This window comes from Mesoplodon mirus (assembly GCF_964341445.2).
Source record: "Mesoplodon mirus genome assembly, chromosome: 1".
NCBI lineage: Eukaryota > Metazoa > Chordata > Mammalia > Artiodactyla > Ziphiidae > Mesoplodon > Mesoplodon mirus.
Window position 1 is genome coordinate 222,729,259 of NC_138976.1, and position 27,838 is coordinate 222,757,096.

The 27,838-nt window shown below is 49.5% G+C and overlaps 2 protein-coding genes across 4 annotated transcripts in view; one reads left to right on the forward strand and one right to left on the reverse strand.

Moving 5' to 3' along the window:
- Positions 1-3,678: 3,678 nt before the first annotated feature.
- On the forward strand, positions 3,679-19,156 carry PNOC (prepronociceptin; the record flags this gene model as incomplete). The annotated part of the gene is made up of 3 exons (XM_082619106.1): positions 3,679-3,804; positions 15,311-15,704; positions 19,071-19,156. The coding sequence occupies 3 exons, from the start codon at positions 3,679-3,681 to the stop codon at positions 19,154-19,156; spliced, it is 606 nt and encodes a 201-aa protein (XP_082475232.1).
- Positions 19,157-23,098: 3,942 nt separating this feature from the next.
- ZNF395 (zinc finger protein 395) overlaps positions 23,099-27,838 on the reverse strand; it is a 39,817-nt gene continuing 35,077 nt past the window's right edge. For all 3 annotated transcript variants that reach the window (XM_082628242.1, XM_082628243.1, XM_082628244.1), the window contains exons 8-10: positions 27,674-27,766; positions 26,744-26,847; positions 23,099-26,522 (exon numbers count right to left, since the gene is read on the reverse strand). In XM_082628242.1, coding sequence (XP_082484368.1) covers positions 26,411-26,522; positions 26,744-26,847; positions 27,674-27,766 — 309 coding nt within the window. In that variant the 3' untranslated portion in view covers positions 23,099-26,410. The remainder of the gene's footprint in view (positions 26,523-26,743; positions 26,848-27,673; positions 27,767-27,838) is intronic.

The window sequence follows — 27,838 nt, forward strand, 5'->3', positions numbered from 1 at the left end:
CTTGCTCTGGAGCAAAACTCATTCCCACCCCTCCCCGCCAGCCTCACCCCCCACCGCCAAGCTGAACAGCAAGCTACTGGACCCTTTGTCAGTGACACAGGTCCTGAAGTGGCTCCTGTGCCATGAGCATCCCGGGCCCCCAGGGGGCCGGTGCTCCCAGACACTCCCCAGTTCTCCATTTGAGAAGGAGAAGGGAGAGGGCTCCTGAGATACTCCACTGTCACTTATCAAACTTTCTTGAGCACCTCCTAAGTGCCTGGCCCTGTGCTGGGTGCTGGAAATTCAGAGAACCACAGAACGAGATCTCTGCCCTTCAGGAACTCACAGCCAGTGGGAGGCATAGACACATAAGTCCAAGCTTACCAGGTAGAGTGTTAACGGCCGCGCGAAAGACAATGATAGTATCACAGTGAAGGCTATGTCCTAGGCTCTTTCTTTGACAAGCTTTTGCATTGTACTTGTTCTGTGCCAGATGCTATTTTAACTGCTGAAAAACATCAACCCATTAATTGTCCAATAAGATAGGTACTATTATTATCCCAGTTTTACAGATGAGAACCTGAGAGGGTGACTTGCAGACGTGGGATCTGAACCCACGTCTGTAGCCATGAGCAGATGAGAAAACGTGAATCTCAACAACCCCGTCTCGGAGGTCTGTTGTGCCTATTTGCCCCTGGGCCTCGCTTGCTTCCCGGTGTGATGTGCTGCTTTGCAAAGCCACAGGAGCACAGGAGACTCATCTAACTCAGACCAGGGCTTGGAGAGGGCTTCCCAGAGGGGATAATTCCTGAGGTGTGTATGAAGTATGAGCTGGAGGCGGGTATTCTGGGCAGAAGGAACAGCAAGGGCCAAAGCGCAGTAGGCGTTAAGGACCCGATAAGAGTTGGGAATTATGTGTGATTCACTAGGAACGGAGGAGATTCAAGGGTGAGTGACAGGAGCTGAAGCCAGAGAGCTGGGCAGGAGCAGCGCTGACTCCCACTGGGGGTTACAGAATTACTTTAAGTATGAGTAACATCATCACATGTAGAGATGGCTTGGTCGGGGAGGGGGATCATTAGGCAGACTAATTAGAGGGCGATCACAGTAACCAAGGCAATAAATCTCAGTAAGGCACTAGCCCTCGGGGTATAGGAGAAAACCGCATTTGAGATATATTCATTTGAATAGATGTTCAAGTTCATTGTTCATTAACCCCAGACATCCCAATCTGTAGGGTAAACGTCAGACCCTTTAGGATGCCCAACATGACCCTGTTTCATCTAGACGGAGCCTCTCTCTCTCTTAGCAAGTGCTTCCCTTAGGGAGGGGGCCCCAGTGCAGCCGCCTGCTCATCCCCACCCCACCCCAGGCTGTAGTCCCGATTCCAATATGCCTTTGAAAAGTTGGAGTCACTAGTTAAAAGCGAGGTAGTTCTGTGTCTCTCAGGTGCCCTCTTCTCTGTCCTCTTGGCAGACTCTTACTCATTATTCAAAAGCCATCTCAAATGTCACCTCATTGACTTAACAAACAGTGACTGAGCGTCTTTCATTCGACATCCTCTTGGTATGAAACGCTTGGATGACGCCCAAGAAGAGCTGGGGTGGTCTCCCAACATGGCCACTGGCACGGGATCCCCCTCCTCCTCCCACTGATTTGCTCCATTTCACATCCATCTTCTACCCTTGCTTCTCAAACTTTAGCATGTGTATGAATCCCCTGAGAATCTTACTAAAAAGATCCAGATCCAGGGGCTTCCCTAGTGGCGCAGTGGTTGAGAGTCCGCCTGCCGATGCAGGGGACACGGGTTCATGCCCCAGTCCGGGAAGATCCCACGTGCCACGGAGCGGCTGGGCCCGTGAGCCATGGCCGCTGAGCCTGTGCTCCGCAACGGGAGAGGCCACCACAGTGAGAGGCCTGCGTACCACAGGAAAAAAAAAAAAAAAAACAGATTCAGTGGTTCTGGGTAGGGCCTGAAATACTGCATTTCTTACAAGATCCCAGGGGATGCTGTTGATCTGCAGACTGCATTTGAATAGCAAGGCTTTTATGTTTTCTCAGTACAGTCTGATGAAAAAGCAATAAAGGCAATTATTTTTGTTTTCCTATGCTCAACTCTTATCAAGGTAAAATTTATGTACAGTGAAATGCACAGAATCTAAATGTACAATTCAGTGGGTTTTTGGCAAACGTATACACCCCTGTGACCTACACCTCAATCAAGAACATTCACATTTCCAGAAAGTTCCCTTGTTCCCCTTTCCATTTAATCCTCCAAATAAAGATGGTTCTACAGGGACCCAAAGTGATGTAGTCCAAGAAAATAGCTTTCTGATTCAGGAGACTTGATCACAGGAAAAATTTAAAGGGAAACAGAAAGAACTGTACATCTTTGAGACAATCCTACATAAAGAATATAAACAACTGATCTAACTAATAGCCATTAGAGCTATTACCTTAGAATAGTCTCTTTGTTCATTTTTTTTAAAGATTTTTTTTTATGTGGACCATTTTTAAAGTCTTTATTGAATCTGTTACAATATTGCTTCTGTTTTATGTTTTGGTTTTTTGGCTGCGAGGTATGTGGGATCTTAACTCCCTGACCAGGGATCGAACCCACACCCCCTGCATTGGAAGGCGAACTCTTTTTTTTTTTTTTTTTTTTATTTATTCATTTATTTAATTTTTGGCCGCATTGGGTCTTCGCTGCTGCATGCAGGCTTTCTCTAGTTGCAGTGAGCGGGGGATACTCTTTGTTGCGGGGCGCAGGCTTCTCATTGTGGTGGCTTCTCTTGTTGCAGAGCACAGGCTCTAGGTGCGTGGGCTTCAGTAGTTGTGGCTCGTGGACTCTAGAGCGCAGGCTCAGTAGTTGTGGCACACGGGCTTAGTTGCTCCGCGGCATGTGGGATCTTCCAGGATCAGGGCTCGAACCCGTGTCCCCTGCATTGGCAGGCGGATTCTTAACCACTGCGCCACCAGGGAAGTCCCTCTTTGTTCATTTTTCGATAGATAACTCCAAAGCCTGGTTCTGCAAAGCCTCGTCCTGTGCTTTGCATGGATTAGCAAGGTGAACATATTAGCTCTGTGCTCAGGAAGCTGGCTCACGTCTAGCAGGGGAAACAGACAAGGAAGAGTGAATTCTGGGCCTCGGGGCATTCCTGGCAGAGGCAGGGGAGTCTGGGGAGGATCAGTCACACATAAATCTATTTTACACATCTCACTCATCACCGCACTTTGCAAAACGTCCCTTATGGGTCTAATCTTTGCAGTAGCCCTGGGACAAGGTGGGTACCACTATTCCCCTTTTAGAGTTATGAAAACTGAGGCTGGGAGAGGTTGTCTTCAGGCCGCACACTGGTAAGTTGCAAAGTGAGGCCTTTAGCTCCCTGGAAGGGTTTATGCACGTGGAGGTCAGCTGAGTGGCAGGAATCACAGGGGTGCTCCCCCCAGCAGCCCAGACACTAGCCCTGCATGAACATTATGCCTGGCAGACAGGCCTAGGCCACCTGTGCTCTCAGCAGTCCACTCCCTCCTGGGAGGTGGAATCTCAGGCCCGGCTGCACTGTCCCCTCAGAAGAGTGTCTTTCCCGCATCCCCTATGTGAGGGTCTCCAGTCCCTACTGGCCCCCACAGAAGGGCTGTGCTAATTGCCACCCGCCCTCACTTGTGTTTTAGCATCCTGCTTCCAGCTCCTGCACCATGAAAATCCTGTTTTGTGACCTCCTGCTTCTCAGCCTCTTCTCCAGCGTGTCCAGCAGCTGTCAGAAGGACTGTATGGCCTGCAGAGAGAAGCTCCGCCCCGCTCTTGACAGCTTCAACCTTGAGGTAGGTCCGGGAGCAGCCCTGTCTTCCCCTCCCTCCCCCCAAGGTCACGTGACTCTCCCAGTGTCAGATGGTCTGTAGGAAACAGATGTGGACTTGAGCATCTTCTGAAAGCAAACCCTGTCATCTTTCCACTTTACCACCACGTTCATATAAAGACCCACCCATGCTGCCATTTTGTTCCCATCGTTAAAATAATGCATACTGGGCTTCCCTGGTGGCGCAGTGGTTGAGAGTCCGCCTGCTGATGCAGGGGACACGGGTTCGTGCCCCGGTCCGGGAAGATCCCACATGCCGCGGAGTGGCTGGGCCTGTGAGCCATGGCCGCTGAGCCTGCACGTCCGGAGCCCGTGCTCCGCAACGGGAGAGGCCACGGCAGTGAGAGGTCCGCATACCGCAAAAAAATAAAAATAAAAAAATAATGCATACTCATTCTAGAAAATTTGGCAAATTCCAAAAACTATTTAAAAAATTTTTTTAATCACCTTTAATCCCACCAGAGAAAGAATCCTAGTTTTTTCACTTGCCATGTTACACAAGGATAATTTTCCCCTGTTATTAACATTATTTTAAATTACTTCTTCCCATGAGTACAGTATACTTAGCTTAACCAATCCCCTCCTGTTGAACATTTATGTTGCCCTTCACTTTTGATATTACAGACAGTTCTCCAATGAACACCTAAATGCTCTCTTGTATTTTAAATTTTGATTTGAGCACTAAATTTCTTTTTACTAAGTAAGCTGCTTTCTCACCTGCTTTCATTACAGTTTAGTTATTCCTCTCCTATTGAATCCAGTATAACTCAATTACTTTTTCTTTGTAGTCAAGTAAACTCTTTTCAAAAGATGCCATGTTTGAAACTCCTCAACCTTTAAGAACAAACTTTCGCCTACTGTTCCTTAAGGCAAGCGTACAAATATAGGAACCAAGTACTCACGCTGGGATAACACCCTAACGTGAGCAGACACAGCCCCCGACGCACCCAAACACCAAGCTCCTCCTGTGCCAGCTCAGTGGTTTTCAAGTCTGTTTCCTAAACAGTAAGAACCACCGAATCATGAAGCGCATCCCCCGAGAACCCATTCAAAGTTCATCCATCCTCCTCATTCAGCCTCATGGGTTTCCTGAGCACCTACTATGTGCTGAGCACTGGGCTAGGCCAAGGGCCCTGAGATGAGCGGATGGATGGCTTTTGCAACTGGTGGGAGAGAAGAACCCCCAATCCCTCCATGAGCGTAATGACTGAGCCCCAGGGAAGCAAGAACAGGGGACCCCAACCTAGTCTAGAGGGGCAGAGGGGGCTTTTGGAGGAACTAAGTCTTTAAGGAAACCGAAAGAGGATCGGTAGTGAAGAGGCAGGGAGCGAGAGCCCCAGGTGCCCAGGTAATGGAGGGAGGCGTGGGGGAGGGGAGGGGGGCACATGTGCAAATGCCTTTTGGGGGAGGGGAGCGGCAATTAAGGAACTGAGAAAAGCTGCGTTTGGCTAGAACACAGAAGGCCCACCTGCCTTTTCTGTGCAGCCCAGAGAGGCTTAAAATTTCACCCCAAACAAAACGCTTTCCCTTGGCCTTAGTAACCAGAGCAGACAACTAGTTTACACGTAAACCAGTGAAGGAGTTGACTAAGCAATAATCTCATAAGCGCCACACTTTTAAGGCTCTGAGGCTGCAGCCTAGACAAGACTGAAAGTTGTGAACAATTCCTGAGTCACGAGCTTTAAGTGCAGCCCTTTATCTCCCACTCAAAAAAGCATTAGGACTCGAACAGATATTTGTACACCCATGTTCATAACAGCATTACACACAAGGGTCAAAAGGTGGAAATGACTCAACCGACCATGGAGAGATGAACGGATAAAGCAAATGCGGTCTATGCATACGGTGGAATATCATTCAGCTTTAAAAAGGAAGGGAATGGTGACACACGTTACGGCATGGATGAGCCCTGAAGATGTATGCTAAGTGAAATAAGCCAGTCACAAAAGGACAAATGCCGTAGGATTCCACTTACCTTAGGTTCCTAGAGCAGTCTGATTCGTGGAAACAGGAAGTAGAATGGGAGTTACCAAGGGCTGGGGAAAGAGGAAAGGGGAGTTAGTGTTTCACCGGTACAAAGTTTCAGTTTGGGAAAAGGAAAAAGTTCTAGAGATGGTTGGGGGAGTTGATGGTAGGACAACAATGTGAATATATCAATACTTAATACCACTGAGCTGTACGCTTAAAAAGGGTTCAAATGCTACATTTGATGATATGTGTATTTCACAATAGAAAAAAACGTGTTAGGACCTCAACTGCAAGGATAATCCTAAGTCTGCTCTCATTTATTTTTTACAAAGTAAAGCATTCATGGATTTAGGTGGTTTGTTTGTAACAAACATCGCACCTGACTGTGAAGCACCATGATGCTCCCACTGCCGGGACACCTTGACCTTGGGGGGGGCCCTGTTCTGGGACAACAGAGGCCACCAGGGACAGATTCTCTCCAGCCTGCTTATAGCCATCTCAGGATCTGTCCTCCTGCCCTTTCTTCTTCCTCTGTACCACTGATTTTCCTGCTGGGAATTTTTCCTTTTTCCCCTCTCCCACTTGCTCTTTCCTTCCCTCCATTGTCATGGGTTTTTTTTGTTGTTTTTTGCGGTACGCGGGCCTCTCACCGTTGCAGCCTCTCCCGTTGCGGAGCACAGGCTCCGGACGCGCAGGCTCAGCGGCCATGGCTCACGGGCCCAGCCGCTCCGCGGCACGTGGGATCCTCCCGGACCGGGGCACGAACCCGCGTCCCCTGCATCAGCAGGCGGACCCCCAACCACTGCGCCCCCAGGGAAGCGCCTGTTGTCATGTGTTTGAACTGAGTATCTACACTTGTGACTTTGAGCGCCTTGCATCTGCCTCGCTCCTTAGCTGCTGTCGGAGGTCACCAGCAGCTCCTAACCACAGAAGCCCCGGCAGGTGTGCAGGCTTCCTCTCCTCGTCCTCTCTGGGTGAAGCCGGCTCTCTTCCCCACTCTGACTCTTCCTTTTCTGCCTCCTGTTGCGGCCCTGTTCCTTTTCCTGCCCCCTGAACATAAGCAATCGCCAAGATTCCCTGCTTCTTACCTCCTTCTGAGATGCCGCATCCACTTTCCAGGTCGTCCGCTCTCCCCAGACAGCAGGTAACACCCAAAGGTACACTCTTCACCTCTTCTCTGCTGGGCTTCCATCACTTTCCATAGTTTCTGGGAAATCCAGGCTTCCCTTCCCTTTCCACGGCTCCAAGAACCTGACCTGCCGCCATCTTGCTCATGGCTCTCCCTCCTCCCCCAGCCAATAAATCCTGCTCTCAAAACCCAGATCAGGTTTCACCTCTTAAGAGAATCTTTGCTGATTCTCCACCTGGCCCCAATTGAGCCAGCCCCTAGCTCCTTTACTCTCTGATGATTATTTGCGTCGGCTAGTCTCTCACCACCAGGTATGAGCTTTCTTTGCTGATTATTCTGGGTATCCCCAGCATGTTGCAGTGTGGGGCACAGAGCAGTACTCAGTTAAGAGGTCCCATGGAAATTGTAAAATTGCAAGACCTTTAGTCTCCTAATAGGTGCAGGCCCTGCACAGTTTTTACACAGGTGTCTTTCAAAGCCAGTAAAGAATCTGGAGCCTGTTTCCATTCCTCCATAGCATCTTCAATCTTCTGGGGTCCAGACAACACTTAGAAAATGGCCAGTTCTAGCCTGACCGTGAGGGATAATCCCTGCCAGTGCCTGCTGGCCCCCAGAGGACCTGGCTGCCTGGCTGTTTGGTTTCTAGCTTGTATTCACTTTTAACCTATTTTTTTTAAGTTTTATGAGAGGCCTAGAATTGAGGCAACCACATCTCATTTCCAAATCTTTCAACCCTTGAGTATGTCCACTCTGTGAATGATGGGGGAGTCAGATATTTAGGCAAGGGTCAGCTCCCCAATCCCCCCACCAAATGACATCATCCCCAGGACCATCTGGACCCTTGGCTTCATCAAAAATCTCTTTATTTCTCATTCCAGGGCAGTGGTCCAAGTATGGTTGTCTTTTTGGTAGACTATCATTTTGGTCAGTAAATGATTCACACATCCCCAAACGATTGCAATGTCCTGGGCTTTCAGCTAAACTGTGAATGGTACTTACACCATCGGCTTAAGAAGAAAAAAACTAGATTCACTGAGTTGTTTTAGAGACAAAGAAGAAGGTAGCTCCCAAGAAAGGTCTGGGGAAATTTATTTAAATTCCCTAAAACTCTATTAAAAGCAGAAGAAACTACCTTCTGCTAGTACTTTGTCTTCATTACATGAAAATTCTTAGTAGTTGACTTGCAGTCGGAGTTCCTGATACGTTTTTCTTTTGTACTATTCCTCTGCTGGCCTGCTTGGGTTGGCCCTCAGATATTCTGGCAGAACCTCCTAAAGCAAATAGATCTCAAATGTCTCTCTGTCAGAAGTGGTTGGATTCCTTAGTGGCAGAAACGTGACAAACTCAATGAGCTGCTTCTTTTCCTTCCAATGGGCTCGTGGGCCTGTTTCCCTAATCTTCGATCCCAGACATCCAAATGGCCCTTTGCTCAGTTTCCTCCCAAGCCCAGCTTTACAGATCAATTTGGCACCAATCTGGGACTTTCCAGATGCTCCTGGGCACTGTGGCTTAATATAGCAATGTCATCAGTGTGGGCTGTGAAAATGTGTCCAGCTCACTTAACGGGCCATTAACCCATCTCTGGAAAGAAGCTGGCGGGTCCCTCAGACCAGACAGTTTAGGCGTTAAGCTCATATGCGCATCTGGTGCTACAAATGCCGTTGCGAATTTGGATTCCTCAGTTTTGCCCAAAACCTTCTCCTAAATCAAGAATTGAGACGATTTTGTTAGTACCTAATTCATCAAATAGTACGTTGAGTCTCGGTGTGGGCTCTGCATCTGGTTTGATCCTAGAATTTCATTTTCTCTGATTGACACACAACCTAATTACCATCTGGGCTGAGAAACTCAGGGGCTCACAGAAGATCTGATAGCCTCTGGGCTTAACAGCTTCCACCTGTTTCTGTAAATGGAAGGAGCAGAACAATACAACAAGCACTTTGAGGGTCCTACTCTGTGAGGATCAGACCGAGTGTGCTCCAAATGTCCATTTCACCTCTACACTTTACACTTCTGAAACCGCACAACTCCGATTGGGACTGGAACCACTGGGGCTGGGACTGGAACCCAGCCAAAACCCAGATTGGGACTGGAACCCATGGTCTTATAATTGAGATCACCCACCTGGTCTCAGGACTTAATGAGGCTCAGATGCTTTATGTCTCATCACAGAAAGAATTCAGCAAAAGACAAAGTGGAAGGTAGGAAGTGGATTTATTTAGAGAGATACACATTCCATAGACAGAGTGCATCATCTCAAAAGGTGAGAACGGCCCTGGGAGAAACACACTCCACAGATTGTGAGCCATCTCAGAAGGAGAGAGGCCCCGAAATATGGGGTGGTTAATTTTTATGGGCTGGGTAATTTCACAGGCTAATGAGCGGGAGGATTATTCCAACTATTTTGCAGAGGGGGAGGAGATTTCCAGGAATTGGACCACCACCCACTTTTGGACCTTTTATGGTCAGCCCCGGAACGGGCATGGCATCTGTAGGTGTGTCATTTAGATGTTAATGTATTACAGTGAGTGTATAATGAGGCTCAACGTTCCACTGGAAGTCGAATCTTCCACTGTCTTGGACCTAGCTGGTTCTAACCTGTTTGTGTCATATCTTCTAGGGCTATGTCATTCTTTTAGAGGTTATGCCCTGCTCCCTTCCCTCCTGTTTCACTTCTACTGGCTTTCCCAGTGCTACCCATGCTTTCCTGTTATCTCCTTGACTCTGTAGTATAGGGTTTCTCAGACTCATCACTGTAAATATATTAGGCTGGATAATTATTTGTTGGGGAGGAGGGGGCTGTCCTATGCATTGTAGCATGTTTGCTAGTGTCCCTGTGAAACAGAGCAGGACTCTGTGGGACCCTCCTGGGTACAAATCCTTTCTGTGTCCCCCATTTCTTTTTTTGTAGGAAATAGGCTTCATCCAGCTTCCAGAACTTTCCCTGAGTTCCAAAGGGTAGGTTCAAACAGTTGTTAATCAGGGACAAGGAAGGAACAATCAAACAAGAGTGCAGCCTTGGGGCAGGGTTCCTCCTCAAGGGATACATATAACAATACCTCTGTGTTCTTCTGCGGGAACTAAGGCCCCCATCCTTAGAAGGATAGTAAGTCCAGGCTGAGCACAAGATTCCTGAAGCACCTGTTACCTCACCACCAACACTTCAGAGTCACACACCCTGCAGCCTTCAACCCAAATTTTGCCTATTAAAAACTTCTCCCCGAAAACCATCAGGGGTTTTGGGATTTTTGAACATGAGCCACCTGTTCTCCTTGCTTGGCCCTGCAATAAACCTTTCTCTGCTCCAGACTCCAGTGTTTCGGTTTGTCTGGCATCACTGTACGTCGGGCACACAACCTTGTGTTCAGTAACAGCTACTGGACATCCAGCTACTCACTGGATAGCAGTAGCATCCCTGCTCCCACCCACTGTGTGACAACCAAATGTGTCTCCAGACATTGCCAATTGTCCCCTGGGGGGCAAAATTGCTCCCAATTGAGACCCACTGCTGTAGAGCAATAACCCAATAGGATGATGATCTAAAAGAACAAACTACAAATTAGTTCTACTCAGTTTTCTTCAAAGTGTTTCAGGAGCAGGCGAAGTGCAGACCCCAGTGACTCTCTGAAGGAGTCCCCAACCACCATGTTCCATGATGGTTTCTTCCTCCTCAGAGCTAGTTCCAAAGCAGGGTTTCTCAAAGTGTAATCCAGCCTCAGAATCGCCTGGGATGCTTGAAAATGCAAATTTCTGGACCCCACCCTCAGTTTACTGCATCAGAATCTCCAGGGGTATAGATTAAGAATTTGCATTCTAACAAACCCCAGTAGGGGTTCATAAAGACCACTCAAGTCTGCAGCTCCATTGTTCTAGAGTCCACCCTCCCCCTCTATGGAATTTTCCCATCATTCTTTCTTACCCAGTGAGTTTGTGGGTGTGAAAAACTGGTTTCTCTATGTATCTCACTGAGTTGTCAGCATCTCTGAGGAAACTCTAAATGGAAAAGACATACTCGAAAAACTCTTGTGTATCAGTAGGGGCCAACCTCACCACCTCTGGCCAGCAGGTAGTCTGGGCAAAGGTGTCCCTTGGAAACCTTACCAGTGAAGGAGAGTGAGAGTAACACTCCCACTGGATACCACCTCTTTTTCCTCTCTGGTCCAGTAGAAAAATGAGCAATTTCCCCATCAGAACCTTACTTTTTGGTCCCATAGAATCCTTATTTTCCCATTAGTTTCCACCAATTCGTATTGCAAGCACAGAGAAGTCACTGACTAGGAGGTGTCCTGGGTTGGGACTTGAAACACTGGAGTTCTGTTCAGGTTATACTGTTATTTCACCATGTAGTTTTGGACCCATTACGGAACCTCATTATGACATGGGAACATGGACCACACTGGTCATTTCCAAACCTGGGCAAATCTCACAGTTACCTGAGCTTTGTAAAACTAAGCTTTAAACCCTGGTTCCATTCCTCAGAGGTTTAACTGGGTTATGAAATTCTGTGTTTTAAAAAGTTCTGCAGATGATTCAGATTCACACCCAGGTATAGGACCCATTGGGCCAGGTGTTGCCCAAGGAGTCTATGCAATGCCTTGATGATGCACAAGAAGAGTTGAGGCATCTCCCAGTGTGACCACTGGGCGACCTCAGCCACAGACCCCCTCTTCCTTCTCTTGTTTCTCTTCATTTCACATCCTCACTATGGACTCCACTTTGTATTCCAGCTATGAGATGCCTGGAATGCGTACACGTTCTCCCTACAGCGCAGCTAGCAGCCAAGTGCAGAGGTCCTAAGCCTGGAGTCCACGGATGCCCATCCATGGCTCGGCTTTAGAAGACGTATGAACCCCCTAAAAGTATACGCAAATGTGACATGAATGTGCGTTTAAACGGTGAAAGGGAGGGAATCCCTTATGGAGAATCATTAGATTCTCAAAAGAGTCCATGACCCAAAAAAAGGTGAAGAACTCTGGTCTAATGGGACAGCAAGACAAAGAGCTGCAACAGGGTGACAAACACTACATCATAAGCGTGCGCTAAATGACAGAGGAGTTCTAGTCTGGTTGCAACTAGCTGCAACTCCTGTTCTTCCAGTGACTCCCTTTCTCATCTTTTTTCTTTTCTTTTTTTTTTTTTTTTTGAAGTTTTCCCTTTGTCACGCTTAGCTAAATATAAAGTGAATTCTTTATTAATACAGCTCAGGGCAACAAACCTCTACTTGAAACCCTCCTATTTACTGGATGGAGAAGATTCCTCCATGAGTAAGATGTGGTCCCTAACGTGTCATATTCTGTCTTGTAAGGTGTTACAATTATACTAAGCATTCAAATTTCCACAAGCGCAAAACAAAGTTTTGTGGGAGCACAGAAGCAGGAGAGAGCAATTCCAGCTGGGGAGCCAGAAGCAGGTGTCATTGAGGGGTAGCTCTGGAGCCTGGCTGGCCCCAAAGGATGGATGGAAGGAGGTTATTCCATCAGAAGGAACAGAGTGAGAAAAGACATGTGGGGAAGGTGACATCGCCAGACCCCTTCTCTTTCTGCTTTACCTGTCTACGGCTGCCACCCTCATATGGTTCCATCCTCTGAGTCTCCTCAAGATTTCAAGATGGCCCATTGAACACCTGCCAAACTGTCCACATTCTAAGCAGGAGGCTGGAGGAAGGGGAGGACGAAGGAAAAAAAAGATGTTCTTCCTGGATAAGTCAGCCCCTACTTTCCCAGAAGCCCCACCTGGTCCTTTCCATGTATATGTCATCGGCCAGCTCTGGCTACAAAGGAGGTTGGGAAACATATATGTGGCCTTCAGAAAGAAAACAAGTGTCCTCTCTCTTTTTTAAAAAAATATTTATTTATTTATTTGGTTGCACCTGGTCTTAGTTGCAGCAGGCGGGCTCCTTAGCTGTGGCATGCGAACTCTTAGTTGCAGCATGCACGTGGGATCTTAGTTCCCCGACCAGGGATCGAACCCATGCCCCCTGTATTGGGAGAGCAGAGTCTTAACCACTGCGCCACCAGGGAAGTCCCAGAAGTGTTCTCTTAGTAAGGAAGAGGGGAGATGGGTACAGAATGGGCAGGTGGTAGCCTCTGCCCCAGAAGAGAATGTGGGCTTTATTCTTAACAAATTGTACTTAATGTGTTGGTCAGACATTTTGATGGAGATAGAAGACAGGGATCAGAGAAGTGTCTGGACTTCAGGAGGTAACAGGTACCGGATATAGAGACCTGGGGTGCCCTGAAAGAAGTGATGACCAAAATCACAGAAATGAACAAAGTCACCAAGGGGCAGATTGTAAAGAGAGATGCGAAGTGTAAAGACCGAATCTTAGGAACACAGGAGGAAGGAGCACAAACAGTCCGAGAGGTGAGTGCAGTATCAGAAAGAGAAGTTTCAGGAGGGCGTGGTCCCCATTACCAAATGCTGTAGGTCAAGGAGAAGGAACTAAGCAGGACCATTTGGCTCTGGTGACTGGGAAGTCACTGGAGGTCCCTCAAGTAGGGATGAGGGTGGGAAGCAGACTTCAAGGAGTTGAGGAGAAAGTGGAAGATGCTGAGATAGAGACATGGGCACATGGCCACATCTTGGAGAACCTGGGCAGTGACAAAAGAGGGGCAGGGTTGGAGGTGGCAAAGGCTTCAGGAGAAGTCGGATTGAAGGAAACATTTTGAGGGTTTGGTGGAACAGCCTGTGAGGTCTGTGATTTAAGCTGCACACATATCTCACTCCTTGGTTAGAGATCAGGTTGGAAACCTGTAGAGGCATCTATGCCACTCTGAACACCTGGGTGGATGGTTTTGTTGTTGTTGTTTTGTGGTACGCAGGCCTCTCACTGCTGTGCCCTCTCCCGTTGTGGAACAAGGCTCCGGACGCACAGGCTCAGCGGCCACGGCTCACGGGCCCAGCCGCTCCGCGGCATGTGGGATCTTCCCAGACCGGGGCACGAACCCGTGTCCCCTGCATCGGCAGGCGGACTCTCAACCACTGCGCCACCAGGGAAGCCCTGGGTGGATGTTTTTGCTCCCCAGGTGGGGCCGATGAGGCACACACACATCTTCTCACGTCCCACACCTGCCCAGGCAGAGCAGTAACTCCTGATGCCCTGTAAGCCAAGCAAAGACTCCGAGGTCTGACGAAGGGCTCTCTGCCGCTTCCTGCTGACCATGATGTCAAGGTCAGGTTGAAAGGTGGTTTCCATCTGGCTAAGGCCAGAAACACAGAGAGGAGCATTCAGGGTGAAGTCAAAACAGCAAACAGGTAAAAAAAAGTTGGAGGCAGAGGCTTCCAGGAGACCTAAACGGAGCCCGGAACGTGGGAGGAAAGGGTCAAGGGCCAAGGCCAGGACCAGTCAGGAGGGTGGGAGATATCATGGTCAGGCTGGTAGTCTAGATGAGAAATGGAGACGCCTGGAGAGACAGTGCAGCAGCAGGAGTTCCTCGGGGGCTGGCGGGTCTACTGGGTTGTGTCTGATGTTCCCCGAATACCCAACCTGCCTACATCCCAAAGTCTTGACCCTCATTTTCTTTTTTTAAAATTTATTTTGTTGAAGTATAGTTGATTTACAATGTTGTGTTAATTTCTGCTGTACAGCGAAGTGACTCAGTTATACACATATATACATTCTTTTTCATATTCTTTTCCATTATGGTTTATCCCAGGACGTTGAATACAGTTCCCTGTGCTATGCAGTAGGACCTTGTTATCCATCCATTCTATACGTAATAGTTTGCATCTACTAACCTCGAACTCCCAATCCATCCCTCCCCCACCCTCCCTCCCCCTTGGCAACCACAAGTCTGTTTGACCCCCATTTTCTATAACTGATGCAGAGATAGTGAAGACTAGTGTATGTGAGGTGAAAAATGAATCACACCAAGGCTGATCTTTACCTGGTGACCTGAAATAACCATGCAGATTTAACTATGTGACTACATACTTTGACATCCCCAATTTCTTAAACCGATCTGACCTCTCCTAAGCTTGATAAGAGAACAAAATAAAATTCTTCTTTATGGGTGACCCTGATGAGCTGTGTTTGGCTCCAAAAACCCGACGAAGGCTATAACACGGTGCAGATTTGGTGCACTCATTCCGTTAACTTGCTGTGTCACTGGTGGTGAGTTCACCTCACCTCCCCGAGCCCCAGTTTTCTTTGTGAAATGACAGAGCTGGGCTAGTTTTCTGCTTCTTTCCAATTCTGAAATTCTACAAACTTAAATAACTGCATGTAAAACTGCTGCACGGTACTTGATAAATGGGTGCTTCAGGAGCACTTGCACTGGCACCAAAGTAGACGCCAGAAGGACTTGACCTCCTCATGGGCTTGGACCAATAGCTGTCCCTGGTCTCTCTCCCTCCCCCACCTCCATCTTTGCAGGTGTGCATCCTCGAGTGTGAAGGCAAGGTTTTCTCTGGCCCCCTCTGGACTCCGTGCACCAAGGTCATGGCGAGGGGCTCCTGGCAGCTCAACCCTGCTGACCCAGACCACGTGGCAGCTGCTCTTGACCAGCCAAGAGCCTCTGAGATGCAGCATCTGAAGAGAATGCCCCGTGTCAGGAGCCTCTTCCAAGCTCAGAAAGGGACACAGCCTGGCACGGAGGAGGTGGGGGACACGGAGCAGAAGCAGCTGCAGAAGAGGTTCGGGGGTTTCACCGGCGCCCGGAAGTCGGCCCGGAAGTTGGCCAACCAGAAGCGGTTCAGTGAGTTTATGAGACAGTACCTGGTCCTGAGCATGCAGTCCAGCCAGCGCCGGCGCACCCTGAACCAGAATGGTAATGCGTAGCCGGAAGGGGAGCCCCTCCCAGCTGTACCGTCCACTTCAACCCATGAGTGAGTGGGGCCCGAATGAGCTGGGGGCAAAAAGAAACCTCCTCTACCCCTGTCTTAGCCATCCTCCCTGGCCTGGCCCCCAAACACACACACACACCCTACACCACCTCCAGGGCTTCAGCTCCTGGGAGGCCTGGGAGGTAAACCCACCTCCCTACCTCCTGCCCACCTTCTCTCTGGGAGCAAAGATTTTCCTGGGAATGCTCTCGACGCTGACCACTGCCATTAAGAGACTGGTTACCATGGGGATAATAGTAGTGTGTTGAGATAACTAATTCCTCTATAGCTCTCCAGGAGCTTAGTTTCTATGGGGACAGTTAAGTGGACCAATCCTCCTATCTGGTTGCCATAGAAACCATTCACTCACCTTTCCTCCGAGACTAAGAACCGAGAACTGGACCTACGCTTAGCCATTCGCAGAGAGTCTGATTTCTGTGGTTGTGATGTTGCTATTTCACCTTCAAAGATGGCTTAGCTGTCCCTTTCCTCCCCCCCTGTATCTCAAGGTGACTGGCTTCCATGGAAACCATTAAACGTTCCCCATCTCCCCCAGTCAAGGAGTTCTGGTTAGGACCAGTTCTTGTCAGGACACTTTCTGCTTTTCTTTCTTCCACACATCACTCGTCCATCTGACCACTTTGCCAGAGACGGGCTGATTCTTTGCAGCCAATGGAACCTGAGCAAGGCTTTGAGAATCTGGCCCAAATGACCTGAGTCGCTTTTGGAAGAGGGACTAAGGGATCATCCTCTTTCCTCAGTTTTCGCCTCTTTCCAGGCGCCATTTTTGTTTTGTGTTTGCTTGCTTGCTTGCCCTTTTTCCTCTCCCCTTCTGGTATGTTCTTACCCCCATAGACATGTTTATACATGTACCTATAATGCAGACCAGATGATAAACACCAGAGATGCTAATTTATTGCCCAGTCATTACAAACTCAGCTTTCCTCAGCCCATCAACTTATACGTAACTTTGAGTGGCACAGGGAACCGGCACAGTGGAATTGTCTGAAAATCTAAGAAAATCCCAAGCATCAAGCATATATGCCTTAATTCATGTGTGGGAATATGATTATCTGCAGGATCTCATAGCTTTCCTTAAACAGTCTAGAAACTTCCCCTAACAGAAAGTACTAATCAGTTGGTCAAAAACTTTCCCCAAACATTGTTACCCAGGTGGGGGCTTTTCCCTGACTCACGAGGCATAAGAGGAAAAAGTCTGCATGTGCTGTGTTATTTTGCTTCCCGTACGACAAAGGTAGCCAGATTGTTAAAAATCTTCCTTCAAAGTATATTAATACACGTGGGAATCTTTGGCATCCACACTTTAGCAGGGAGGCAGCCCACGTAGTGCTTTGCAGGTAGGCTGGCTTGTTTGCAAAACATCCATTGCCAAATACGGGTATATGTATTAAGTTGTGAGCCGAAGGCCGCCGTGTTTATTTTAGCAGAATGACTAATCTCTGAAGGCCCTGAATTAACCTGCACTGTTTCTGAAGTCATATTCTTGGATCCTTAACAAGCATTCTATTTTTCCTAAGCCATTCCTGCACAGGACCTAACGGTAAATCTTTCAGAGCTAGCATGGATTGAATTCTTTCAAATCTTAAAGATATTCTTCTTTAAAGGGACCCTCAAGGAACACTGAAGACATGTCTAACGCTGAACTGCAACCATTTTCTTTACCTAAAGACAGTTCAGAATCAGTCACATTAGCAAGAATCAATCTATTTAAAAAAACAAAACAAAAACTATTTGAGTCCCTATTCAGGTAATTGGTTTTTCTAGTTATCTATTAAGCTTCCAACGGAGCTGCACTGAAACATAACTGGTAACCAGCTTCTGTCTGTGGCTTTGCTCAAGATGTAAAGTTCTTGATGGAAACACTGCAGATATTAACCAGCTCATTTGGGTGTTATTGATTGCTCTCCTCCTGTGACCATCTCACTCATTCTTTTTTCCACGCATTCATGGTTGCCGAGTTCCAGTGCAAATGTGTATTTATGAGTCCCTTAAGCCTGTCTTTATTCGCCTATACATACTCCAACCAGCCCCACACATGCTTGAGATTTCTCCACGGCTGGGGGACTCCTGTTGCCAGGCTGTTCTGGACTCCTGAGACATCCAACACCAACCTATATTTAGAAGGCTGGAGGAAAGGGCGCCACCTAACACACGGGATAAAGAGCGCTTATTCAGGGACTTCTCTGGCTGTCCAGTGGTTAAGACTCTGCGCTTCTAACGCAGGGGGGTGTGAGTTCAATCCCTGGCCGGGGAACTGAGATCCCACATGCCACACGGTGCGGCCAAAAAATTTAAAAAAAAAACCTTATTCAGAAAGTATAATTGTTACTGGGTCTAAGCTCGGCCACACGACAGGCCAATAACTGAGAGATGAGTTGTTGGGACAAAGCAAAATGACTTTATTCGGGAAGCCAGCAAACCGAGGAGACGGTGAGCCAAACCATCTTGCCTGAGTTAGAATTCAGGCTCCTTTTATACTAAAAGGGGAGGGAGTAAGGGCCAACATTTCCTGGTTCCCATCAGCCTCCAGAGGGAATGTGTTCATTTCTTCCTCCCTGCAGTCATTCACAGGTGGGCCTGGTCAGGATGTTTCCTGTGAGCTAAACAAAGGTATTTTAGCTGAATGCTCATTACCTGGGAAGCAGGATTCCCAGAGATGGGCCTTTATGTATAACTTAAGCTTATAGGCAACATCCCTTTAGTGATTAACATGTAATAGAATACAGAAGTTCTTCCCTATTACATAATGATGTCCTAGAAAGGAAGGACCCTGGGGTGCAGGACCAGTTCTAGACAGACCTGTGAAAAGTGCACAACAGGTCGTGGTATATACCGTCCCTTTTCCTCTCTTCTGCTGTCCCTGGCCTTGAACTTCTAGACAGTGGAAAGTAAGCAGGTTCATTCCTGGTGAGAAATTAGTGAAGTTAGCACTTGTATTATAAAGGAGAGCCATAAGTGAGGGCTCTATTTAGCCTGAAGAAATGAATTACCACACACAGATTCCAAACTCCAGGGATGAGAGAATTGCTTCTGGGCAGTTCTCCCCTTCTGACTTTCAAGCTCTAGCCCACAGACCTCCCTTCATTCTGTTGGTCCTGCCACTAGACCGGGGGCCAGGAAAGCAGGTATGTAGAGACAGACAGGGAACCCTTCTTGCTGCTTTTGGGGCTAATTCTGTGAATGATAGCTTTTCTTTGCCTCCTGGCTATTGCTCAGGCACGAGGGAACGCAGAACTGAAGGGTCAGAAAAACTGTCAGGTTTGCCACTGTAATCATTTCTGTCTCCCCAGGTGTCCGGGTGATCCACAAATCAGCATGTCTCCAGCCCCAGACCTGCCGGCTGGGAATCAGGATTCCTTCCTCCCCAAGGCCCTGAGGCAGGCCTTGTCTCCAGGCCTCCGCCCCCAGGGCCCAGCCCCATCTGGCTGTCTTTCCCTCCCCCCTCCTTCCTGCCCCCTCCCCCCATGGCATGTTTCATGACAACCCTGTTACTACATCAGAGTGTATTTTTGTAATCCTTCCAGCTAACATTTAAACAGCCCCAACTTTCCTTCTCACCCGCCTCTTCCCTCTTCTAGGGGTGGGTTCAAGGAACAGGAAATCAAGAGTGGGGTTTTGACTCGTCACTGCCATAACTTGTTTGTAAAAGAGCTGTTCTTTTTGACCTATTGTTTTAAACAGATATTTCTCCATTAAACTTATACTGAGCAAATGGTTAGCAAACTGGTTGGCTGCTTTTTTTTTTTTTTCTTAAAAAGTGAGCATTTTGGGCTTCCCTGGTGGCGCAGTGGTTGGGAGTCCGCCTGCCGATGCAGGGGACACGGGTTCGTGCCCCGGTCCGGGAGGATCCCACGTGCCGCGGAGCGGCTGGGCCCGTGGGCCATGGCCGCTGGGCCTGCGCGTCCGGAGCCTGTGCTCCGCAATGGGAGAGGCCACAGCAGAGAGAGGCCTGCGTACTGCAAAAAAAAATAATAATAACACCTAAAATTTATTGAGTACTTGCTATGTGCTAGGAATACTAAGCAATTTACATGCATTCTTTCTGTCACCTTCACAATAATCCTGTGAAATGGCACTGTAATCCCACTTGTGCAAATAAGGAGAATGAGGCTGCAAAGGCACCTAAATTAAAAAAAAAAAAAAAAAAAAAAAGCGAGCATTTTTATTCCTGAAGAGCCTTTAGTGAGAATAAAAACAGGGACAAAGAGGGACTGCCCTGGTGGGCCAGTGGTTAAGACTCCACGCTCCCAGTGCAGGGGGCTGGGTTTTGATCCCTAATGGGGGAATTAGATCCCGCAGGCATGCTGCAACTCACACCTGGCACAGCCAAAATAAATAAATAAATAAAAACTTTTTAAAAAGGAAAGACAGGGCTTCCCTGGTGGCGCAGTGGTTGAGAGTCCACCTGCCGATGCAGGGGATACGGGTTCGTGCCCCGGTCGGGGAAGATCCCACATGCCGCAGAGCAGCTGGGCCCGTGAGCCATGGCCGCTGAGCCTGCGCGTCCGGAGCCTGTGCTCCACGATGGGAGAGGCCACAACAGTGAGAGGCCCGTGTACCGCAAAAAAAAAAAAAGAAAAGAAAAGAAATGTTTACATCCAGAAATTACCCAGGAGTATGATCCAAAATGCAAAGCGGGGGAGGGGTGGGAGGCTGGGATTAGCAGATGCAAACTATTATATATAGGATGGATAAACAAGGTCCTACTATATAGCACAGGGAAATACACTCAATATCCTGTGACAAAGCATAATGGAAACGAATATGAAAATATATATATATATATAAGTGGATCACCCCGCTGCACAGCAGAAACTGGTTGGCTGTTTTTTTGTTGTTGTTTTTTATAAATGTGTTTACTTTTTATTTATTTTTGGCTGCATTGGGTCTTCGTTGCTGCGCACGGGCTTTCTCTAGTTGTGGTGCGCAGGCTTCTCATTGCGGTGGCTTCTCTTGTTGAGGAGCATGGACTCTAGGTGCGTGGGCTTCAGTAGTTGTGGCATGCAGGCTCAGCAGTTGTGGTGCATGGGCTTAGTTGCTCGGCAGTATGTGGGATCTCCCCTTACCAGGGCTCGAACCAGAGTCCCCTGCATTGGCAGGTGGAATCTTAACCACTGCACCACCAGGGAAGCCCTGGTTGGCTGTTTTTAAGTGAAGTAAGTGAGAAGCACAGACGCCGGACACATGGTCAGAGCTGCCTCTCATGGTAGGCAGAGGCAAAAAGAGAGAGGCTCTGCTTTATGTAAAGTGTGACGGGTGAGATACATGAGCAGAAACGTCGCGACTGTGCTGGGTCCCCAGATGCAAGCCCACAGCTGCGTGATTGGACCGGGCGGGATGGCGGGGGCCAGGTTGCTGGGCCCCTCCCCCAGTTTCTGACTCACTAGAAATTTGCATTTTTAACAAGTTCCAGGTGATGTAGAGCCTGCGGGTTTGGGACCCCCGGATTGGGTCGCAATTAACACGAAACATGTTACAATGTGTAATCATCAGTTCAGCCAAGAAACCTCGGGTCCACCCAGACGGAGTGCCTGCAGAGAGTCAAACATCTACAGAAGTAGACGGGGCCGTGGGAAATCAGTAAGGGAGGGAGGATAAGGCGCTCTGTTGGGGAACTGGGGGGCCCTGGTGAGGGATTACTGAAACCCAGTGAGAACTGTAGCTCCCTCTAGCGGTCAGTAGGGAAACGGCCACTCACTGTGCAGGGCAGTAAAGGTCGGCGAGATTCAAATACCCCAACTCCTCTCTCCTCCGTTCCCTTCCAACTCCAGCCTGTTGTCTCCAGTTGGTCAAACCCAACTGGAAGCCAGAAAGTTAGGGAGTCCTCGGATGCAGCCACAAAGGTAGGCCTGGGAGGGCCCAGGGCCGCAAACAGACGATGTCCAGCCCAAAGGCAGTGAACTGATTTAAAGGAGGGATGGGGGAAGGGGGTCAAACTGCAGCAGAGCAATGATTCTATTGGGGCTTTCTTAGAGAAGTGGGGCAAGGACAAGGGAAGGGGGAGAAAGGAGCCCTCTGTTCTACCCCAAGGTGAGGAAAAGGCCAAGGACAACCTCCTCCACAGGCTGCTGAGCTTGACGGGCTTCGGCGGTAATGTAGTCCCCTGGGTCTTCTCCAAGTGACCTCATGCTCCCCACTGGGTGCTGTCAGGGGGCCCTAGAACCCCCTCCCAGAGATGCCTCACCGTCCCAGAAATGCCTCCAATTTCGTAAAGCAGTCCCTGAGCTACCAGAACGACACATAGCTTTCTGCACCAGCTCCCCTCCCACCCACGCCAGCCCTGAACCAGCTACGTGGGCCATCACAGGACACGGAACCCATGAATTCAGGGAGCAGCCCATGTCACTCCCTAGGGTCAGAGCTCACTCCATAAGCAGAATGTGACTCATTTTCTCCTTAGTCACTTGCCCACCCCCCAACAAACTCAGGTACACAGCCAGGAACATCTCCCCATGGTCAATACAAGCAGGAGAGAAAATGGTTACTTCCTAAAGCAAGAAAGTAACTGACATAGAAAGTCAAAGAATAGTGGTTGCTTTTATGCGGAAGAGAGGAGTGGCACTTTGCTTGAGGTACAAAGGCAATTTCTGGAATGCTGGCAATGATCTGTTTCTTGAATGACTGGTAGATACTTTGGTGTTTGCTTTGTGATAAATCATTAACCTGTAAAAATAAAAATTGGAGATTAAAAAGAGAAAAAAAAGAAAATGGTTACTTCCTAGATTATAATTCTAGTGCCATTATTTCCCAGATGATGACTTTGGTCAAGTTTTGTAACCTCTGGGCCTCACTCTCCTCATCTGTAAAATGGGAATGATGAAAATAAATTAAATTAAATTAATAAAATAAATTTTAAAAATAAAAAAATTTTTAAATAAAATAAAATAAAAATGGGACTGACAGGGGCTTCCCTGGTGGCACAGTGGTTGAGAGTCCGCCTGCCGATGCAGGGGACACGGGTTCGTGCCCTGGTCCGGGAAGATCCCACGTGCCGCGGAGCGGCTGGGCCCGTGAGCCATGGCCGCTGAGCCTGCGCTTCCGGAGCCTGTGCTCTGCAACGGGAGAGGCCACAACAGTGAGAGGCCCGGGTACTGCAAAAAAAAAAAAAAAAAGGGACTGACAATAGTAACTCCTTCATGGGTTATTCAGGTAATCCGTGTAAGCAACTGGCTGGGTCCCTGATAATGTTGCCTGTTGTTATTATAAGCAAACGAGTGTGTATGCTTCGCCCTCAGGGCTATCACTTGTTTAACACCAAGGACAATGATAATCTTATCCTTTGTAGGGGGAGAGGGCAAAGGGATAGGCACACATTAAATCAGACAATGTACCATTTTATTCCTTATAAAATATATTTCATATTGTTGCTGTAAAAACATTACATTTCACATTTTTAAAAAAATTTTTTGACAGTAAAAATAATACTTGGAAGACAGCTGGGGGAAAAGGCGCCAATAAGACAAGTTCACAGATGGGATTTGTCTCCCTCTTCTCCTTTTTTTTTTTTTATTTGCCCCTGGTAAAGTCAGAACCTGGGAGGACCAGAAAGTAACAGGACAGATTTCTTCAAACAAATCAGTTTCCACATCCAAATTCATTATGTCCTCCAAGATGTCGAGCTGCGGGCCGACCGCAACAATGAGGACATCGCTCAGAACGCATTCTGAAATTACACAATTGCTTTCACAGCCGGCTTCGAAGTCAGATCGTTAAATCCAAGCCATTTTACTAGCACGTTGGCCCTTATGCTTTGCACCTGTGACCTCATTTGCCCACAGCTACTATTCGCCGGTCTCTCTCTGCACTGAATGCGCAAGCACGGGTGCAGATTTGGTATCATTAAGGCTGTTCAGAGCAGGCACCACAGACTCCAAAGGTACTTCCAGAAATATTCTGAATAAGGGAAACGTCCCTGGAATAGTTTCCCAAGACACCTGCTTTTGCCGATCCATCCTGTTAGTTTCCAGTGCGCACCTGTGGCCTCTTACCTCCTATCAGATTCTGCCGCCCGGGTGGGCCGGGAAGGAGGGAGAGATACAGAGATGAAGAAAACAGGCGTGTTCGCGGGATCAGTTCACAAACCCCACCCCCCACCCCCGAGAAGAGACGAATGGGACAACCCCAGGACAGACCACACGTCAAGAACCAACACGACAGCCACAGATGGGGCAGCGGGAGGAGGGCGGCCAGAGGAGGCCACCGCCACCAGAAAGGAAGCAGGAGCAAATGCTGACGGGGAAAGCCGCACCAGAACAGTAAAGGAAAAAAAAAATGAAAAAAGGACCTCAGTTTTTAAATTGTTGCATCCATGTCTTCTCTCTTCCTTTTCTGCCCTGTGCACCAGTGACATAAGAAGCCTGCCTTACTCAGAGAAGATCTTTATATCCAGTTATATCTACACGGTCCAAACTGAGGGGGAAATGAAAACAGCTTTTCTGAAGGCGAGACCCAGCAAGAGCTCTGATTAAGAAGGGAAGGGAAGAGGCTGCTGGGCTGAGCCTCCCCCCACCCCCATCTCAGAAGCCCCTTCCCCCCTCAGGGAGGACCTGCAGATGCACAGGGTGGGAAGTGAGGCCACACCCTGCATTAGCTTTTAATCAGGGAGCTTGAAAGGGCAGCAGGAAGAACCCAGGGCACCTCTTGCTGGCCTGGTTTCAAGCTTTACCAAGGGACAGAATTCCACATACTTTGTTGTGGTTTTTTTTGACTAAATTATAAAAATATACCCCATCACCACCAAACACACTCATGCATGAGAGTGTCTTTCCCTTCTGTCACCAAACCCAGGTCAGTATCACCCTTCACAACATCACAGCCCTAGTCTCATGTTTGCAACACTCGGAAACCTGCATGTTTGCAGGTGTGTCTCGGACTGAAAGGCATCTGCACGGTTCCTGCTTCAGCAGCCAGAGGATCCCACCTGGACCAGGAGGAGAGCCTCGCTCACAGCCAAGGGCTGGACGCCGCTGTGCAGGCCCCAGAGGGGTGGCCCGGTGGGATTCCCTGAGCCCCTGACCTCTGGGACGCAGGCCCTGAGGAGTCCCCAGACCCGTCCCGCTCAGAACAAAGGTGAGGCTTCGAGACAAAAACACGCCCTCCCCTCAGCCCAGCTCACCCAGCCTGGATCCGTCACTGGCTGGCACGGCGCGAAACCCCCCGCTTCTCCCTCCTCAACGAGAATAGCTTGGCTTATTTACCCCCCAAGCATCGCAGTCCGGGCTCCCTTCCATTCCTGAGGTCTCCAGAAGCGCCAGCAGCTGCTAGATCCACCCCGGTCCCCCTCACGTGACCTCCTCAGGATCCTAACTTGCTGCATCCTGCCGGCAGGCAGAAACGGCGTTCGGCAGGTATCTGGGAAGGTGATACCGTATCAAAGTGACCCGCCCCATCACACTGACTGGACCAACCAGAAGTCTCCTGCACTGACTGAAGAGTCCTGTCCTACTTGTCATCTCAGGAAGGAGACCAGATGGTCCCCAGAGGGGCAGGTGAGCCAGTGGACCCTTTGGGGACCACTCAACACCCTCTGGGGAAGCTGCCACCTACCTTTCAGTCTGTTCTCTCAGCCAGCCCAGCCCTGCGGCCTTGGAGGGACATGGGAAAATCCCTGGTGAAACCAGAGCCAAAGGGGAACCTATCTCAGGGCAAGGTCTCTCAGCCAAACAAAAGGGATCTTTAATCAGAAAGAGGCTTCTGAATATACCGTAACAGAAAACAAAGTGTTTCCGGGGTGTCTTCCAGAGCTGGGGGGGAGTTGATTCACTCGGGGAACAGGGGAGAACTCTCACAAATACTATACCCTCTGGTCTCTCCTCAAGGATATATGAAAGAGTGATCAAGGTAGTGTTTAACTGCCACACCGCCCAACATGAATTCGTTTGAGCCCTTTGGCTCAGCTATTTGGGGACAGTCTTTACAAACCTACGAGTCTGGGCTTGGAGAAGAAGGCATACAATATCGGCTGGGCTGCAACTCAACGTCAGGGAACCCAGATTCGAACAGTCGTCACCAGGAAAATGGTTTTCCTTCGACTTCCATGGAAGCTGACTGGTGAGGACAAGGTCTCCCTTCTCTCAGATTCGGGTGGAGGAGGGCCGGCTGCACCTTACAAAGCCCACAGATTCCCCCCCTCTCCCACCCCAGCCTAGGCAGGCCCTGCTCTCTGAGTCATCAGCCAGAAATTTCTTTCTTTTTTTTTTTTTAAAGAAAAGTAAATCCATCTTGCTTACAGTCCCTTCTGGAAGAGTGGAGAAAGCAAAGAATTCACCACCTCAGCAGGAAACAGAATGAGCTGTTCCTTCTTTCTTTACGTACAAACTAATCCCCTAGGGAGACGGGCTGGGGGGAGGGGAGTGGAATCAGTTCTTTGGTCTCTGGTTCGCTGCAGAATACCCTTGGTCAGTTTTGGCTCTCTTCTATTTTAGGGGGGAAAAATATTTTCTTTTTTTTTTTTTTTTTTTTTTTTTAAATAAAACGTTCCCGTGAGGGAGGGAAAAACGTTTTAAGTATTAAACCTTGGCCAATAGAGCCCAAACTCCCAATGTCCACGCTTTAGCTTTTAGGTTTCTGCTGAGGGCTTAGGACGCGTCTGCCTTTGTCCTCTGGCCGTCGGGCAGGGCTGCTGGACAGTTCAGTCCAGGAAGCGCTGGCAGGCCTTCTTCCAGCGGCAGGCTGTGCACCACTGGTCCCGGTGCTCGATGCCGTACACCTTGCGACACTTCTTAGCCTCCCCGCGGGCTTTCCTGCAAGACGGAGCAACGAGGGGACAGTCATGCACTGGCTGGAGCGCGGCCGGGCCCGAGGCTGAGCCAGAAGCGGGGGTGGGAGGGGGTGGGAGCCACCGGGACGGAGGACCAGCTGCCTCCCCACTGCACCCAGGGTGGTTCCCTGGGACCGACCCTGCGGACGAGGGTCGGGCGGGGACCGAAGCCAGAAGGGAGGCCACGGGAGCAGACGGTCTCACCTGGTGCTGCTCTGGGCCCGGGGTGAAGAAGTGACAATCAGGTGAGATTTCATGGCGGGTGGAGGCTGCTGGGGCTCGCTGAAGCTGAGAGACCGGCTCCGGACCTGGGCACGGTGGGGGGGTGGGAATGGGCCATGAGCACGAGGGCAGACGTGCAAGGCGAGAGGACCATCCCCAGGGACAGCCGGCCACACCCGCCTTGTGCCAGGAGGCCTTCTCTGGAAGGACATTCCAGGCAGAGGTGAGCAGGGACCAGCTAGGGAGGGGAGGTGGAGAGGGACGAGCCGGCCTGGAAAGCCACACGCCCGCTGGGAGTGGGGGCCACGGGCAGGGGGAGCCACTTGGCCTGGACACCTTGTGGACTGCTCCCTGCAGACCTGGATGGAGCCACCGTCTGTGGGACAACAGGAGGCACGGCCCTGCCTCAATGGCACCTCCAAGGCACGTTTTACAACGTGTGGTGCCTTCCCGCAGGAGATGCTTCAGACTGGAACCCAGCAAGCCACCTAAAGCGCTGGTCCCCAGTGGCCTGCGGACCTCTGTTCCACCCGCACTGCCCACCCACAAGCTCCTCTCTCCTTTCTCACCCGCCCTCTTCCTCTCCAGCTTTCCCACGTTCTCTCCCTTCTCCTCTCAGCATTAAAACCTTACCAAGCACGCACAGACGCTCACGGCTAAATAGGGCACGGACCCCGCCTGGCCCCGTGATCTTCTTGGCAATCAACTTGCTTGATCTGGGTGCTCCTCTGCAGGTGCGCCCCTCCCACCTTCTACAGGAGCCTGTGACCCGCTGGGGGTCGGGGGGCCGAGCTGGGGGGCGAGGGCACACAGACCTTCGAGAAGCTGGGGCACAGGAGGCGTGCGCGGGGAGGCGGCCTCCGGCACCGGGTCCCTGGAAGTGCTGATGGGCTCAGAGCTGGGCACACTCACCGGAGAGAGGGAGGAGGCCGTAGAGGGGGCAGCGGCCCAGCTAATACTGGTGTAGATGTGCGGTGAGACGGGGATCTGGAAGGACGGCAGGGCCTGCCGGAGATCAGAGAGCGTCAGCCAGGGCCGCAGCTCAGGAAGCTTTCGGGGCCCAGCCCTCCCCCCGTG